This window comes from Falco rusticolus, chromosome 5 (genome assembly GCF_015220075.1).
Source record: "Falco rusticolus isolate bFalRus1 chromosome 5, bFalRus1.pri, whole genome shotgun sequence".
Lineage (NCBI taxonomy): Eukaryota > Metazoa > Chordata > Aves > Falconiformes > Falconidae > Falco > Falco rusticolus.
Genome location: NC_051191.1, coordinates 1,679,637 through 1,698,207, shown reverse-complemented (window position 1 = coordinate 1,698,207; position 18,571 = coordinate 1,679,637). Strand labels below are relative to the sequence as shown.

General features: G+C 43.8%; 1 protein-coding gene across 6 annotated transcripts in view; it reads left to right on the top strand.

Annotated features, from left to right (window-relative positions):
• Positions 1-18,571, top strand: part of CELSR1 (cadherin EGF LAG seven-pass G-type receptor 1) — a 173,123-nt gene that overhangs the window by 112,840 nt on the left and 41,712 nt on the right. For all 6 annotated transcript variants that reach the window (XM_037389456.1, XM_037389455.1, XM_037389454.1 and 3 more), the window contains exons 6-13: positions 7,623-7,780; positions 8,917-9,080; positions 10,518-10,643; positions 15,562-15,728; positions 16,121-16,306; positions 16,638-16,751; positions 17,078-17,252; positions 17,991-18,132. In XM_037389456.1, coding sequence (XP_037245353.1) covers positions 7,623-7,780; positions 8,917-9,080; positions 10,518-10,643; positions 15,562-15,728; positions 16,121-16,306; positions 16,638-16,751; positions 17,078-17,252; positions 17,991-18,132 — 1,232 coding nt within the window. The remainder of the gene's footprint in view (positions 1-7,622; positions 7,781-8,916; positions 9,081-10,517; positions 10,644-15,561; positions 15,729-16,120; positions 16,307-16,637; positions 16,752-17,077; positions 17,253-17,990; positions 18,133-18,571) is intronic.

Genomic DNA, 18,571 nt, shown 5'->3' with positions numbered 1-18,571 from the left:
CAATTTAATCACACAGTAAATCTACAGTAGCTTGATGATTTGCAGTAACTTTTCAGGTATTTTGTATCTGTCTGTGTAGTGAGGGGAAACAGTGCTTTGCAATTACCTGGCCGTGCAGGGGTCTGTGTGTACCAGGAGACCCTCACAAAGATGAAGCCATGGGGGGTGGGGGGGTGTAGCCTGTAGAGCAGTGTGGGATTCCTGGATTTTAAAGACTCGGTTGTGTCCCCAACACCCACACCAAGCAGCAGTTTTCTTGGCAGGGTGTCACTAGGGATGAGTCCAAGGAGAAGGAGTTAGTTGCTGTGAGTGTCACGTTGTGCTATTTCTAGGTATTTCTTGGATTCTGACAGCAATAACATTCACATCCTGGATGCAAAATGAAGTCATAAAACAGACCAGTTTTATATAAAGCTGAAAATATTTGAGAGTGGTACTTTGGCAGGTAGATAGGGACAAATGGCAAAGAGGGAAGGGTTTGCTGAACTGGGAGATGGGAACATATGAAGGAGAACAGGGATGCTCTTCCAGCATCTTTCTTCATGTGCTCTCCTCTCCCAGTTCTCCAAGGGTGCTGGAAGATCATCCCTGTTAGTGGAAAGGAGGGAGGCAGCAAAACAGTCAGAAAAAGGGTTCAGAGGGCAGGGGAGGACCAGGGAGAAGGTGCAACAGCCACAGGGGCAGATCAGAGGGGAGGAGAGCGCTGCAGATGGCAGCTGAGGGGATCCACAGCAGCAGAGCACCATGGTGAGTGGTGTCTCCCATGCAGAAAGCTGGATGTTGTCTTGAGCAGCAGGCATGGTCTCTCGGCCTCCAAAACAGGTTCTCCTTGCTGTGTCATAGATTCAGCGTCAAAGAACCGAGAAGCATCTGGAAATAAAAATGTGAGGATAAAATTTCCGTTGCAGGCATTCTTCCCATCAGTACTACAGCAGCCTTTGCCAAAATCAGTCAAATCCAAGAATATTCCCTTTGCAGGAACTGGTATTTGTGAAGATGCAGGTCATGTTCTGTGAAGGGAAGCAGCACGTCTGGGTGCTGTGGATGTGTAACCATGGCTGTTCACAGCCTTGCTGTGGTATTGCCACACGGTGGGACAGGAGGGCTGCTCCCTGTCTCTGTCCTACCACCGTAAGAGCAGCAGCAATTCGGGCAGCACCATTTATGTGTGCCAGGTCTCATAGCCGTGCCAAAAACCTCCTGCTTTGAGTATCAAAGTTTAGCCTCTGCATGCGGCTGTAAAGGAGATAATAAATCAGGCTGGTAAAACTTGCTTGATTTTGTGGCCCAGCCTAGATCCTGAGGATCAGTGTTTCAGGGAATTAGTCTAGGAAAAGGAACTGGTCTGGTGGCTTTTCAGGATTTGCATTTTTGACTCACCGATGGGAAGCTTTTGGGTTTTCTTTTTCACTGTCATGGGCTCTCATGTTTCTGTACAGACTGGAGCCAAGTTTGTGTAGAGAAATTCCATTAAAATATTCAGGGAATAAAGGGCATACATACATCAAAGGGGTAAGGGGTTTATGTGAAATGATTTGTCCTGCTTTTCCCTGGTGACTAATCAGGATGTATAAAAGATTCTCAGTTCTTCACACCGCCTTATTTTAAAGGTGCTCTGGAAAACTGTTGGGGGAAACCTTAAAAAGCAGAGATTAACGTTAATGGTTTCTCTAATCTGGTCTAATTTGGAGTTTCCCAGTTGATCAGAATGATCTGCAAGTCCATGCCAGGGCACTAAGCTTCTCTGGCATTTCCTAGTCTCTCCCCCTGGGATTGCAAGTATCGTGCTTTCCTCGTTTGTTTTTTCCTGTTTATTTATTTATTTTCCTTGCAGGGGGGCGGGCTCCGGCCGCTTGCCCAGGGAGATTGTCGCCACCGCGGGCCCTTAATGAGCTTTTTGACCACTGAAGCAGCACAGCATCGCCTGGGAATCGGGTGGCGGGGGGGCTTCTCCCCTCACGGCGTCAGATAGCAGAGCAGAGGCCGGCGGGTTAATGAAGGAGCCGGGGTGGCTGGCAGGCTGCCTAATGAGCAGCAGGGAACTGGTGAGGGGGGACCCAGGCGGCGGCCAGAGCCCCAGCAGCAGCCTCCAGTGGGAGCCAATGCCAGTTGCTCCATTTTTTTTTTTTTTCCATTATTACTGTAGCTGGAAGCCTTAGAGCCCCAAAGGGTATGAATATGAATATGAACATGAGGCGTTTTCCACCCAGCGCTTTTGGGGGCGGTGGGGGCTGAACCAGTGCTTTAACAATACAGGGGAGTGCTTTTTTTTGTATTAAAAATAACTAGGAAACAGATTCTTTTTAACCTTTAACCGCTCCAAACAGTCAGTAAATCATTAGCTACTGATTAACAAAAACAGAAGGGTAACTTATTGTCCAGTAAGCAAACTCTTGGAAGCACTGAAAGGCTGGCACTGACTTCAGGATGGCTTTTTACACATTTGCACTTATTAAAAAGACAGACAAGCCAAGCTCTGCATATTAAGCTATGCCATACAAAGCATTTTGCTAAAAGATCAACTTTCTACAATAGATGCATTTTTAAATGTGTACAGTGATCTGAGCAAATGCAGCGTTTATGATCTGCAGTGTTGTATCTGTCCCCTGAGAAAACAGGTCTCCTCGTGCCAAACGTAGCGAGGTAGGTTGTGACTCATCTGCAAGGGTTCCCAGTTTGTGTTCTCAAAGTCTTGGCCATATTTAGAGTCTGCTGCTGAACCGTCTCCTCAGCTCCTTCAAAAGACTCAATGGGGTGGCTAAAGCAGGCGGAAGCCCTCGTGGCTGGGGTTCCGGCTGGAGAGCACAGCTTTCAGTTTGAGTTCAGGGAATATCCATCATGTTGGAACACTCTCCCCTGACCAGTCAGAACCACTCTCCCTTTCCATCTGTGCAAATAGTCAAGTGACAATTTTTTATCTAAGAATGGAAGTTGGAAAAAGGTGTTTCTGGTGGAGGAGATGTTTGTGGGGCCTTTCAAAAAGGCTTATTATCTTGCAGATTAACTAGTAAAAGGGTGAGTCCAGGAATCTTGAGTGTCACCGCTGCTGCTGGTTGACTAAATAAACATTTGCACTTTGTAGTATTCCTGTTACATGTACAGCATCTAGTCTGATTTATTGCAAAATAAGTCTACAGAATATTGGAATATTTCCTTAAACCTCTCTAACAATTTTGCATCGTGGCTTTTGAAAACAATAGTATCTATAATGTAAAAATGTAACGGTTAAGTATTTAAAACAAGGCTTCCATTGTCTGCTAATCCATGTGTCTCTTCTGTTCACACTGCATCGTTACACCATCTGTGTCTTTAATAAGTAACTGTGTGGGCTCTCGCAGTTTAAATATTTACTTTAAAATAATAGAGGAACCAAATGAAACTGAGATACATGCGAATATCCACGTCTGATGTTTTTAAGTGGAATGGAAGTACATTTGTGCAGTAGATTCACAAACAGATGTGTGTTGATGACCTTCTGTCCTCTGTCTGGTCTCCATTTTTAAAACACGTTCACAGATTAAGCTTCTCAGGGTTTTACATACACCTGGGATAATCTACATGTATTTCTTTCGGTTCCTTGCTCCGGACTTGTGTTTCACGAAAATCAGATTTGGCATTGCTAGTAAAACACCCTCACGGTGGCGTTCTCTCCCTGCAGCCTGAGAAAGTCACTGCAGGTGGCCAAAGGGAGTTACTAGAACCTTTGCAGTTTGAGAAGGTCACTCCTGCAGGTCACTACTGAGGACAGTAGCTGAGTCACACTGTTAACTCTGCAATGGTCAGAAAGGGATCTGCAGTTTTCAAAAGACAGCCTTGGGAGGCTCATTCCTACAATCGCAGTCTGCCTGTGACTGTGTCTGGGCAAGGGAGAATGTCATGGGTTACAGGGCTAGACATGAGACTTGAAAATGGCCACCCATAGATCAGAACCACTAATCTCCATCATGAAAGCCCAGTGAGGCAAAGTTAAGTTTAATGACATTCTGTACAATTTTAGGAACCAATTGCCATTATTTGAGGAACCTAGGCGTGGTTCATCTTGTTTTACAGTTAGCGAGGAAGGCAGGTGGTTCTGCTCTCATGTGTGGATCCTGAGTCAGGGATGGTTCTTTGACTTCTCCAAGTGACTCTGCCATTATAATGAGAAAACATAAGGGTCAGTACAACAAACACATGTACTTTAATACAGAGTGCACAGAATGTTTGAAGAATCACTCACTGTGTGGTGGTGATAATACACTGCGACACTCAGGACTGCTTTTCCGCTCCCCCCCCCCCTTTTTTTTTTTTTTTTTTGAGTCCAGGAGGAATCCACATCTTTCATAGTTTAAGAGAGACCAAGTTCTCTCTCTGGTGCTGTTAGGTACCTCTTCTTGTTACTCACTTTTACAGCATGTGGTCTTTGAAATTTGAATCCAAATCCCTTTCTGGACAAGCACTTAAGTAAAAAGGCAGCCTTTAGAGTTAGGCAGCACAAGGTAAATTTTCAGCCCCGTGAACAGGAACTCAGTTACGTGACTTGCATTAGCATTAATGGGTGGTCATGCTGGTAAATTCGTGTACACCACATTGCACATTTATTAATGAGTGCAGAATTGGCACAGCTAATGAAACTTGCCTTTCAGGTAGCATGGTGTTTCAAGAGATGAGTCTGACAGGCAGAAAGGACTGCTGAGTACCCAGATGAAAGTCTGGCTTTTCACTCCTTGAACATACTTCCAGAAAATAATAGTGTGAGTTAATGCTGGTTAGTGTTAGCTGTTCCTGCTGTTAGGGGTAAGTCTTACGCTATTGAGGATTCCATTGAAGCAAAGAACATGCTGTAAATGTAAATGTGTGTGATATCATTTAGTGTTGGCCATTTGCTTTCTTGTGTATTTTCCAAGTACTAGTTACTGTTATTTATCTTCTTCCAAATGTAGGCCAGTCCTCTGCTAACACCAGCTTCTATAATCACAGACAAATTAAGTTCTTTTTGTAACTTTTGCCCGTGCTGCTTTCCCAAAGGTGATCCCTGCTATGGCTGAGCATCACCTGGTGATTTCCAGACTACGTTACTCATGGGCATCTTATACTCCATGTTCTTATAGTGTGTCTGTTGCAGTGACAGCATCTTCTCATTTCCAAACCCCTTCCCCAGCTTATACTTTGCTAGGCTAAATAGGCCAAGCCTGCTTTGTCTGTTTGATAAGGTAGGCTTTCCATTGCCCTGGCTGTGATTCTGTGCATCTGTTCTACTTGGAAGTTATTTTTCATAAATTAAATCAAAATTGCCCACAATATTCTAGCCTGTTCAGTGTCATAAAATTTCCCTCATGCCCATCTTCACAACAGCCCACTGTCGTATTGCCTTTTTTACCTTTTAGTAACACCATGGTTCATAATTGTTTTATAGTCAGTTAATAGGGTGTGTGGGCATGTTTCTCCTTTTTCATCATGCGTAGCTGATGGTCTCTGGGCCTGCAACAGGAATTCTTGTCATTAGATCCCAAGTTTCATGTTGTGTGATTAATTCTCTTTCTAGTACTCAGCTATTCAAAGTGATTCTTTTTTTATAATTCATGATGCTCTAAATATCCTTTGCATCAGCAGTGAACTATATTTAGTATTAATCAACATATTAAATTAATAAAATCAGTTTCATTATTAAATTCTGAAGGAAATCCTAACTTGGGCTCCCTCTGTTCCAGTCTTTTATTAAATTCACATTATTTCTGTTATAAAGCATTCTCCATGCTAGGTGCTGAGAAGATGAGTAGTGTAGTACTTGCCACATATAAAAGAAAAAAGAGTCCAGGTCACATTAAATCACTCAGAAAATCTCTTTCCTTTCCCAGCAACATATTCTTCCATTTTGGGAAAAGCCTGTTCTGTCAAATGAGCCTTTTAACATGGTCAGAAAATCACTATGTATTTGAACTAAGTATGATTTGAACTGCCAATAGGTCTCTTTTCATTCGCCAGAATATTCTGTTTCTTCCTCCTCGGCTTATGGTTCTGTGTGGTCATCAGAGCCAAAGAGGTGCCAGAGAACTGCACTGCAATGAAAATCAACATCTAGAGAAACACTTTGCAGTTTCTATGTTAAATAAAAGTTGAAAAAAAATCACTTCGCTGCTGCAGCTAGCTGACTGTGAAGGAGCAGCTGCAAGCTGCTGAGTTTCATCAGATTGCAAACTTGATTAACATTGGGCAGATCCCCCCTGCTGTGAGAATAAATACCCCGCCTTTGTCAAGGCTCCCATGTAAGAAACAATAGGTTATTTCAGTTGAGCACAAGAACATAAATGTTAATCGAGCCATGCCTCCAAATGAATAGAAGTAGCACCCAGAATGTAAACATTTTAATTTTGGAAGGGAAGGTCTGCTTGTTGGTTGGTTAATTTTCTATGTATTTTTTCATTTACTTTGAAAAGCTGCTCACTAATATTGCTGTCATTGCATGCAATAGCATTTTCAGCACTGGAAATATGTATGTTTCCTGTCTTTCCAGGCTACGTAGTGGCAAAGTCCAGGGAGTACTGGAAAAAAAAAAAATCTGCCTTAATATCCCTCAAGAGAGGTCAAAACCTTATACTGTTAACTGCCAAACTATGTGATCACATTAGTTCTTGGTAGCAGAAATGGAAAATACTTTCCAATTGGAACTGACACCAGGAAACATCTTTTAAAAATGTTTTTTATACGTTGGGATAATTACCTTTAGTAATAAATTTAACAAATTTATGTGTGTGCAAGTGAAACAGAAAGAATAGGCATTTATCCCCTACTGCTTCCTTGTTTGTTGTACAAATAAGGGAATTCAGTACACAGTTGAGCAATATATCTTTTAAAGTGAGCGTACAGCAAACTGTAGTGTGATGCCCAGTCAGCTTCTGCTTTCGTATACTTAAAACTGTTGTTGATCAGCACCTATAAAAATAACTCTTGGCTTTCAGTTGTACTGCATGTTTGATCAGATCCTGGTCTCTATTCTGCTGTGACTAGCAACTGGTGGTTTCTCAGTTGGCTCAGCAATGGGCGGTGGTTTTCCATGCCCTCCATCTCGTAGTTGGAATACGCAGTCTTCACCTAAGCTCCCTCCTGCTCATCAGACAACCTTTCACTATGGCCTTTATAGGAACCTGCACTCAGTTTCTGGTGGCCCTGGCGGAGTACCCCCATCAGAGAAAATTTGATTTAAGCCTTTAGCCTGATTTGTGATATGACATCATTTTATGGTTTTCTGTCTTTGGGCACAAACAATGTTAAAATTCAAGTGACTTCATTCACTGTAGGTGAAGAGTTGCAAAATGAGCGGAATTTATTAGTTTGCTCTGCAGAAGTAAGAAAATGCCTCTTTGAAGTGATTTAGGCCAAAGTGGTTCAGCAGTAGAAAAGACCAAATCTACTTCTGACCATGCTGTGTAACATACTGGGCACGTGTGGACTCTCTGAAGTCATCCACTGGGGTTTTTTCTCACCTAGATATCATAGGTCAACTTAACTTCTGCTATTTTGTTTATGTATCCTATTTTAGTCCCCTTTGAGGGGTAGAAAGTATGTTGTTGAGCTGGCTGAACCAGCATTTAAATCCCATGTGTATGTAGCACTGTATGACATGTGCCATTTATTTCTTGAAGCCCAACATTGGGCGATTAGGAATTCCCCACGGGCCTTCTGGAGAGAAGGTGGCCGTGGTGACTGTGGACGACTGTGACACAGCAGTGGCTGTGCGCTTCGGGAGCCTCATTGGAAACTACACCTGCGCTGCCCAGGGGACTCAGACTGGCTCAAAGAAGTAAGGATTCCCTATATTTCTGTTTTCCACTCACTCCCTTTTTCCAGGGGAGAGTCAACAGTATGTGATTAACTGCTAAGCAAATCAAGTTGGAAAAGCAGGTCTATTTAACAAGAAGACGTTACAAGGCTTAGTTTGGTAGATGGAATTTGTTAGAGGCTACTGCAAGTGTCAGTACACTGAGTGGAATGCACAAATTCTGTGTAATGCAGACGTGTGCCCAAATTGCTTGTAAAATGGAAAAAGAAAAGACTTGGAGGTCAGTGTGGATAGCCCCCAGAAAGCATCTACTTAGTATGAAAATGTAGAGAGAAGGGCAAATAAAATGTTAGACTTTATTAGTGAAGGGGATGACTGAAGAGCTTATTACTTCCATCATTTAAGTTAAAAGTCTTGTCTTAAAAGGAAATAGAAATAAAATACAGGAGAAAAGGCCATTGAAAATCATTCAGCATGAAAAAAAAAATTCCTGTGAGGAAAGACCAAGAAAGATTAGCACTTTTGAGTTTAAAGAGGAGATGGACAGCCAGGAACAGCAAGCAGGGATATAAAATAATGAGTGATAGCAGAAAGACCATTGACAAAAACACATGCTGCTCTTAAAAACCCAAGAGAAGGGAGCACCACAAAAATTAGGGCAAATTCAAACTGACCAGATGATATACCTTTCACAGAGTGGAATCATTCAGCGGAACCTCCATCCACTAAATGTCATTAAGACTAAGATCTTCAGAGGATTTTAAAAGGGTTGGCACTGTATAATATTTAAAACATTATATCAAAATATACAGCATCTCAACCTTATGCTGAGGAGCATTAGACAGGCCCTGGGTGACTAGAGTCTGAAAGAAGTGTCCTGCAGCTGCAGTTTTTTCCATAATTTTCATTTCCTTCTTCATACTGGCCACTGTTAGGGACAGGTCATTGGATTCTGTATGTGTATGACAGCTCCGAAGTTAAAAGTTACGGTGTTTCTGGAAGGTCCTTTGATTACAAGCTCTGGAATTAGCAGAGGGAAGTGCTTGGCAACACGGGTAGACTGAACAGCTCAAATGTGCACATGGAAGCAGTGAGTTAACGAACAAAACAAAACAAACTATATGCAAGAAATGATAAGCATTTCTTTATTTCTTCAGATCTTTGGACCTAACTGGCCCTCTGCTCCTTGGCGGTGTCCCAAACTTGCCTGAAGATTTCCCGGTGCACAACAGACAGTTTATTGGCTGCATGAGGAACCTCTCTATCGACAGCAAGCCCATCGACATGGCTAGTTTCATCGCCAATAATGGCACTCTGCCAGGTATGAGTGATGTGTGTAACAGGGCTTACGATGTCAAAGGGACTGGCACTGGGAGGAACCCCACGAAGGGGCAGGGGACAGAGGGGTCTGAAACAGGCCCTGTTGTCCCCCCGTCCCCGTCCCCGTCCCCCCCCCCCCCTTAGCACTGCTGAACACAAAGCATTTGCCCCAGGCCACATGGCAGGGGATCAAAGTGCTGCTGGGCACCATGCTGCCACCATCGCTGTCACCGGCATGGCTGCATCCAGACCTTGTTTGTTTGAGCAAGGTGCAGCCCATGCCCATGCCAGGGATGCACACAATAGTCCATGGCACAGTGCACACTTACAGGATTAACCGGCACACAGAAAAGGACCGGGCATGTTTAGACCTTCTGCATTGCTATGAGTTTCACCCAGGAATTTAGTTCTAAATGAACTTTTCCTGGTTTGGTTTGTGGGGTTTTTTAAACTACCTTTTAAATGCCACTTTGCTCTGAAAGCTGGTGGGATTCATTCATGAAAAAGGCAATGTTTTTAATGATTTTTCCATAAATAATGTTTGCAATTCTGTAAATCAAATTCTGCAATCCTCCAAATCTGAAACCTGCTTCGTAAAGCAGCCTGTTGGAGGTTCTGATTTGGTTTCCAGTCCTCGGATCCCCGATCAGGATTAGTTCTGATGTAGAAAATGTTCTCATCATCATAAAACTGTCTCTTACATGCAAGAATGGCAAGTCTCTTCCTTCCATGCTGCTGACGGTCTGTGTGAGAGCTAAATTGCAGTTCTTAGGTATGTTGCACTCATCACAGATTAAGAAAGGACTCATAGCATACCCTTCAAATTGCTGTTTTGCCTTGGAGCCCTTTTTTAACAGTTATGTCTCTAATATTACTTAAACACAAGCTTTTATCTTATGGTAACATACATCAGGAGGCCATGAAGTGTTTTCTTTAGGATAGATGGTTTTTTTCATCATTTGGCAATGTGTTTCCATAGAGTTTAAAACAATGGTGTATAGTAGTGTTATTCCACTGTGTGACACTGCACATTGGCTTTCCCTGGTTAGTGTCTTGGTTAGATGACAGCAAGTTGCAAACAGTGGTGCTGAGTCACAGCACCAGTCGATCTGCCTGTCTCTAGCGGTGGATGCCAGGGGAAGAGCATGCAGTGATACTTGCCCAAAATTTTCGCTTAGTCCCCAGAGATTTACAACTCAGTGACTGTATCTGGTAGCCTTTGATAGATTTGTCTTTATGAATCTGACACTTGCTCAGTTCATGTAAACTTTTGCCATCCACAATGTGCTCCACTGACTTTAAGAATACTAAAAAAACCCAAAACAACAAAAAACCCTATACTGATCATGTCTCCTTTTTACATAAAACCTCAGATACAATCATTCAGAGCCTTTTTCTTGTTAAAACCGTGCAAAATAACTGTCTTCCTGAATTTCAGGCTGTGCAGCGCAGAGGAACTATTGTGAAAACAACTGGTGCCAGAATGGAGGCACATGTGTCAACAAGTGGAACACATACATCTGCGAGTGCCCCGTACGCTATGGAGGGAAAAACTGTGAGCAAGGTAGGATGCAAAGAGCTCTTCATTCGCAGACAGTTGCATGTTTCATTACCCAGCGTGAACATCTCATAGCACATATGTCAAACTGTGGTTCTTAAGGAACAGGTAACAGAAGATTGCAATTAAGACTAGAAGTCACCCATTATATATTTGAAATAATTTTGGAGATCACCTATATAGTAAATGTGATAGCTGACATACTGCCATCAGTAACAGCAGCTTTCATTGATTTACTTACATAAGCAAACTAGTTCCACAGAACTTGGCAGTATGTAGTAATTTGTGTATAGTAAAAATGCCTGATCCTAAGCCCCTTTAAATCAGTGGAAAGAATCCCGCTGACTTTATTGGGCTTTGACTCAAACCAGGATGAATGTGCAGTTTTAATCACTACTTTCTTGGCAAGAAGGCAGTCTCGGCAGAATACGAGCACTTTCAGTTTTATTGGATTTTTCTTTGATTGAACACAATGTGTGTATATGTGTAAAACCTTATTAATAAAGGATGAGAAAGGAGCAGCAGGTGTGTTTTATAGGGCGTGAAGAACTTGCAGTTAGTTTCTTCCCAAGGAAGCAAGGAGTCATCTGCTTGGAGGGGTCCCGTGGGGTCAGTGCAGCTCCAGGCTGCCTGCTGTATGGTGCCACCTCCACGTCTAGTGGGGGGTTTCTCATTTGGAGTCTTCCTGGAGGCTTCCAGAAAAGAAAACCTGTTTAAACTAGGCATGGCTTTTCTAGAAGCAGGAGGCCAAATTCTGGTCTCTGATGCAGGTGTGGTAGGTCTTCGTTTCCGTTATCCCCTCATGACACTTAGCCCAGAATAGTTTGCAGTGTGATCAAGGAAGTTGTTCTTTTGATGTATCTACCTCAAACCAGATGTTCTTGATTACTTGCAGCAGGGCGTGGACCCTGGAATAGCAGGTCTCTCAGCTGAGGTGCACACACCGCAGTGATTTGCAAATGGCTTCAGCGCAGTATGCCTCAGCCTGGGCCAGATGTCGGTGGTAGCAACTTCCTTTGCCTGAGAAGCAGCAGCTTGGGAGGAGACGACACGTTTCTGGCTTGGAAATAAGGGTCTGCAGGGTGAGAGACAGAGGAATGATGGAGGCTTCTTCTTATGTTCCACCTCACAGAGAACCCTGAGCTGCTATTACTGCCTCCAGTGATGTACCTGCTTTCGGCAGCAGCTCCTCAAATATTTTGAGCTCCCCAAGTTTGTATGAAGATCTAATTTTTTCATGTGCCTCATGTCATGGAGAGGTTCATTTCTTCATGATAGGCTGAGTCTCTGTGGTACAAACCCACACTGATACCTCCTGAAAGAGAGTGTCAGGGCCCAACTCTGTTGCCTATACTGGGGTAAATGGGGAGCAGTGCTATCACATGCAAAGGCTGTCCTTCCCTCTATCTTAGTTTTGAGATGGAATTTCAACATTCAATCAAATGTGTGTTTTATTCATCATTTTTATATCCCAAACTCAAGACCAAAACGTGAAGTTTGGGATTTAGAAAACCACCTCAGAACTGCCCTGTATCCATACTTGGAAACCCATTTCAAGTTCAGTTAATACAGATGAAGACAATCAGAGCATCAGTCTCCCCCTAGCCCCAGTGGTCTCCTCTGCCTCCAGTGCTGTACACTCCTGCACGTCCCCTTTGCCATTCAGTAACCCTGTGTTCCCGCTGATGCCTCAATATGTGGAGGTTTTTTACAGTTTGAGTGTAGCAGGCTGTTCGCTGCTTTGATGGTATTTGTGGGGCAGAGTGTCCCTAAGGAAAAATTGCAAGCCAAGAAAGAAATGAATTTTTCTGAAATGTGACCAAAGATTTCAGGTGCCTGAAGTTAAAGTCAGGAGGACATCAGTGATGTACAATATTCCTGGTTGTCAGGTTGCTCATTTGCATGCACAGGTATGATCCTGACAGCATTAGCTGTTATTAGGCAGCTATATTTTAAAAGGTCCTGGTGAGAATATTTGCATTATTTTGTAGGGGTGATTGGCTGATGCATTTCTTGAATCCCTTTGGCAGTGCTGGATCTGCTTCAGGCTCACAGAAGGCAAAGACTCTGACAGGTTAAAAATCCAGCTTTTCTAATTGCCCACTCTTCAGAAACTCTGGAAACTAGTCTGCACTAGTGAGGATGGAGTGTTTTGCCTTCACCATCCTCGTAGGACGTAAGCTGTCACATGTCCTACAGCCAAACTGCAGGTGACATCCCAGTGTTGGCCGCGTGTTTCCCCAGGCCTTCTGTCTCCACAGTGAATACCCCTCATGTCTTTCTGATGGCCTTTTAAATGTATGAGTCTCTTAAAACCGCATGTAGATACACAGACAGCACTTCAAAGTGACAAACCCTGAGAAGACAATTAGTTTGCATCACTGCATCACCAGTCACAGGGAGCTGCTGTGATTGGAAGCATGTGTGCTCAACTCTGTGGTGGCAGGGGTGGTCAGGTCCCATCTGGGTACATTGAATGTGGCCACCAGCCCTTCCATGGAGACTCCTGGTCCCCGGCATGGGGAAGGGCTGGGGGGGAGGAGGGAGGTCAGAGGGGGCTGATGGATGGGGATTTCTATTATCCTAGCAGGGGAAGGTGCACCCTGGCCCTAGGGAAGGGAGGGGAGCTGGGAGGAGGTGTGGGAAGGGAATGGTATTTGCAAGCACAGAAAGTCACCACTGGTGAGAAAAGGAAAAAGCTGGGTAATTGCCATGCCGGTCCAGTTCTCCCAGGAGCAGAGCTGAAATGCTTGCAAATAGCATTCCCAGCCTCCAGCAGGTGGGAAGCCCACAAATTTTGCATCCTGACTCTGCTCTCCAGAGGCAGGCAGACTTAAAAATCTCGGCAACAGTCTAGAAAACCACTAACAAAATGTTGGAAGTTGAAGTCATGGTGATAGTCAGCAGGGTAGAGGAGGAAGGAAAGGGCTGACTTTTGCACAGCTGGAGCAGGAGGAGGAAATGATCCTGCTCAGCACCAATGTCCTGGTTACTTTTACATTGATGTGGTGCAGTGCAGGCTGATGAATCGTGCCCTGGCCCAGACAGCCAGAGCTTGAGCACTGGGCTGGGCACATTTATGTCTGGTGGCTAAGCATTTTAAATTTCTGTCTGGGTTTCGAGAGCAGGATAAGCTTCAGTTGTTCCACCATATGCCCCCACTAGCATTCGTGGAGGACTGAGTATGACTGCAAAGGGGAGATCACAGTCTGGAGCAGGAGGGAGAAGCATTGCCCTGTGGGTCTGCCTGCACTTACCCTGGGGTGGAGTGGTTGGGTAGCCCACCTTAGAGAAGGGTAAGTCAAGTTACACCTCTGGCTTCACTAGTGGTAGTCCACTAGTCACTGACATCTTATTTCTCACAAACAGGCAGCTGAAAGGCTTGCACTTTCCTCCAACCCCTGCACTCCCCCCACCACAGCCTTTCCCTTTATAGACACCAGCAAGGCAGACAGATCAGAATTTGAGGTTTGGATTTTTTTCCTCAAAAAAATGCAACTTCACATCAGCCTGGCTCCATCTTCTGCTATGATGTCATCTCTCTACCTTTTTCTAAGGACTTGTCATTTGACAGTAACACACATGCATTTGTATATACATGATCGCTCCTACTACAAGAAAATCCAGAAGAGTCAGCAGATATGGTAGCGTGGAGCAGAAGGGGAAGGAGACTGTTAAGCCCTGTCATCTCAACTGAACATGCACATGGGTTCACGAGCACGACAAGATACAAGGCTGGGTGCCAGGCTGTGGTGGTTGTACCCAGTCTCTAAGGCCTGCTTCCACTTGCAAAAGTTGCCGTGAACTTCACCGACATGCCTGTGAATGAGGACATCAGGCAGGGACTGCTTGCAGATCCCACTACAAGGTGCCATGCATGGTAGAGGTGCCGTATGAGGTGCTGCAAAACAGCACAGAGCTCCCACAGCTTAATCTGTGCTTCTAAACGGTGGGATCAACTAATCCGTAGTACTGTAGCTTCTGTTACTTGAGGTAACTACTTTAAAAGTCCAAAGGGTGGCTATTCCTCTGTTTTCCATCAGCAAAGGCTTTCCATTGAAGGCCATCATCAGTGTCTCCCTGTAGGAGCTGTGTTTGTGCAAGGTTAGATAGGAGGGCAGCTCTTCAGCTGTCACCTCAAGATATTTAAGGCAGGTGATTTAAGCAATTCCACACAAGTTTTCTCCCTGTGAAAAGGCTGTGTAGCTGAGACAGCTGAATAGTCTGGCCCTGCAGTATTTATAATTAAATAATTTCCTGTTGCCTCCCAGCCTTTTCCTGTGTGTTTAATCTGTTAATTAAAGCAGGTAATCAAGGATATGTTGAAAACATCTGCAGCAACTCTTGCCCTCATACTTCCTGTTCTGTCCACCCACTCATCAGCAAAACTGTATCAGCAGAGATCCTGAGCTTACCTTTCTAGGAACATCTTCTTTACTGTGAGGGTGAGAGAGCACTGGAACAGGCTTCCCAGAGAGGCTGTGGAGACTCATTCTCTGGAGACACGCAAAACTCACCTGGATGCAATTCTGTGCAACCTGCTGTAGGAGAACCTGTTTTAGCAGGATATTGCACTAGATGATCTCCAGATGTCCCTTCCAACCCTGACCATTTTGTGATTCTGTGATCCTTCACATGTGTAACGCCATAGCAGTGTGGAGGTTCTGCCTTTGAGTGCAGACACTGAGACAAAGTGCCTACCCCGCAACAAGGGTAGGTTGTGAATTTACGGTATTATCAGCTGCTTCATAGTAGCTCCACTAGACTGGCTCTTACTCCATAGTAGATATATGTAGATGTAAAAATAGCTCAGTGGAAGAGGGACTAGCTACCTTGTGCCATCACTGCAACATAGTGTCATTTCTCCTCTTAACCTTTGGCCTGAAGGGTATCAACTGTTTCTGTCCTGTCTTTTGATTTACAGGAATGCCTTCTCCTCAGCGTTTCAGTGGTGAAAGCATTATCATTTGGAGTGACCTTGACATTACCATCTCTGTGCCATGGTACATTGGGCTGATGTTCAGAACCCGGAAAGTCAATGGCATGTTAATGCAAGCCAATGCTGGGACTGCATCCAAGATCAACATTCAGGTGAAAATGTGACTGCTTTTGGTGAGAAAAGAATTGAGAAATTCTGCCCTATCAGTGGATACGGCCACGTGAACTACATAGCTTCATCCACCTAGCTAAATGCACATCAGTAAATACAAATGATTTCTTCAACCTTTTAGAAAGATATAGATGATTGTAAAATTCAGATTCATTGGTTTAAGATTATTTTTTTAAACAGGTAGTGTGCATTAATATAGATGCAAAAAATGTGTCTCTTGATTGTTTTGGGGGTTTTTGTCGGTAGGATAAGCTAGTGTCTGAATGTCCAAAGTTATGCAAGGAGTTATTGCAACATTATTGTCTTGCCGTCTGCCCCCTTCCACATCAAATACAAATGTGTAGCAAAAAACAGAAATTATTTTTTTCAACAGATACTGAACAACTATGTGCAATTTGAGGTGTACAGTGGCCTGAGCCAGGTTGCTAGTTTGAAGATGAGCCAGTCACGAGTCAGTGATGGGGAATGGCATCATTTATTAATAGAACTGAAGAGTGCTAAAGATGGTAAAGACATCAAGTACCTTGCTGTCATGTCCTTGGACTATGGGATGTACCAGGTAAGGCAGCTTCACAACTTTGCCGTTAGGCACTACAGAAATGTTTTTAGGAGAAAATAGGATAAAAGATTGTGGACTAATACTTAAGCTGTGAACCATGTTCTGCGGTGATTTGTGCCTAATGAAGTTATATTAATTTTTTAAGCCAAATAATGAGATTTCTTATGAACAAGTCTGTAAAAATGTTACATTCAGATGTCTAGCTCCTCACTGCTTTGATATTTTTTTTCTGTAATCTACTGTCAGCTACTGCTTGACTCCATCACTACCGAAAATAGGCTATCTGTGTCACAGAGGATGACGGTGCTTCTTACTGACTTTTCCTCAACAGAGCACTGTGCAGATTGGAAATCAACTGCCTGGACTGAAAATGAAAAGCATCATTGTGGGAGGTGTCTCTGGAGACCAAGTCTCTGTTCAGCAGGGATTTTATGGCTGTATGCAGGTATGAAATGAAAAGTTTAGCAGCAAACTTTGAACTTTTAAGAAAATACACATGTGAAAATGTGGGGGTTTCTTTTTCATCTATCCCCAGATATTTCCATTACCTCCGTCAAAATATCTTAAGAATCAAAATATTGAAGTCAGCCCATTTTCCCAAGTACAAATCTGGTCTCACAGGGGAGCAACATTTAAAAAAAAATAATCTGATTTGGCCCATCAGGTGATGTTTCCTTAAAATGCAGACTCATGGATTAACAGTAGTGAAACACATAGTGCTGTATTCTGAATGAAAACTCTAATTTAAAAATAATTTTCTTTTGTCAACAGGGAGTAAGAATGGGAGAGACATCTACAAATACAGCTACACTCAACATGAAGCAGGCTATCAAGATCAATGTGAAGGAGGGTTGCGAAGTGGATAATCCCTGTGATTCCAACCCATGTCCCCAACACAGCTACTGCAGTGATGACTGGGACAGCTATTCCTGTGTCTGTGACCCAGGTAACTCAGTGATCGTCCCATCCACTCATCCAGGAGCTGGATCACATCTTTATGTTCTCATCAGAAGAGTAGCAGTGGCGGCAGCGGCAGCAGCCTGCTTGCAAAGTGCTCATCTTCTGATTCTTCCTTTTCCTATCAGTATTGTCTCTCAGTCTTACTGTAGCACCCTTGAAACTGCAATTGTGGACTAAGGATCATTTGTTTTAGGCAACATATCAACCAAACAGAAAGACAGTCTCTGGTCCAAAGGGTTTTTCCGGCCACCTCCCCTTTTCTTTTTTTGTCTGTTCTCTTTTTCTTTTTTTCTTCTTCTTTCCCAGCCTTTTCTGCTGTTGAATTTCAGTCTCACACCCTGCATCCTAATTGAGATACTTAGAATGTTTTCTCTGTTTTGGTGCATGTAGCCGGCACATGCTGTCAGCACCCAGCACAGTCACCTCCCATACATGCAGGGAGAGAATACAAAACTATTTGTTAACACATGCCCTGAATATAAAACTGGGAACTAAAGGCACAAGGGTGCCCCAAGCATGTTAACAGACTGTTGAAAAGAACAGCCCACAATCTTTTTTGCTGAGAGGGAAAAAGAGAACCTTATTTCTGACAGTATCTCAGGGGGAATCTACTGGTTATTGAAGATGTGTTATTAGTGTATAAGCTTAAAATAGATGGTCTTTTGGAGACATGAAAATCATAAATTACAATGGTTGCTGTAATTTTACGACCTTGTCTCCCCAGGGTACTTTGGAAGAGACTGTGTTGATGTATGTAACTTGAACCCATGTGAGCATGTCTCCACATGTGTGCACAAACCTAGCTCATCCCATGGCTACACCTGTGAATGTGGACAAAGCTACTATGGACAGTACTGCGAGAGCAAGTAAGAGAATTTTTCTGTTCTTGGCTTCTTGGTCCTTCCAGGTAGCTCTTCTCCTAAGGCAGCAGTCCTCCCACTCCCTTTTCTGCTTCAGTTAGCTTTCCTGCTATGATTTGAGTGTTCATAGTGGATGGTATTTGCAGGCTCCCTGCCCTTTGGCACTCCTGAGCTCTCTTTCCAGAGACCAGGCAAACTTCCATATACTCAGGGGCCGCTTTTCTTCAATAGCAGTTCAGGGACTCAACCAATTGTGTGTGTTACACTGCACTGCAGCTGACCTGTACCTTGCAGTGGGCTTGGCCTGAGTTTGCTCTGTGTCTCTCCTTCAGCTGCCCCAGCCCATACACACAACAGTGCCCCCAGTTAGGTGGCCTGTAGCCAGATCAAATGGCTTTGCAGTTTGGGTCCAGACCCTGGGCTGGCAAAAAGCCATCTCTTCTGG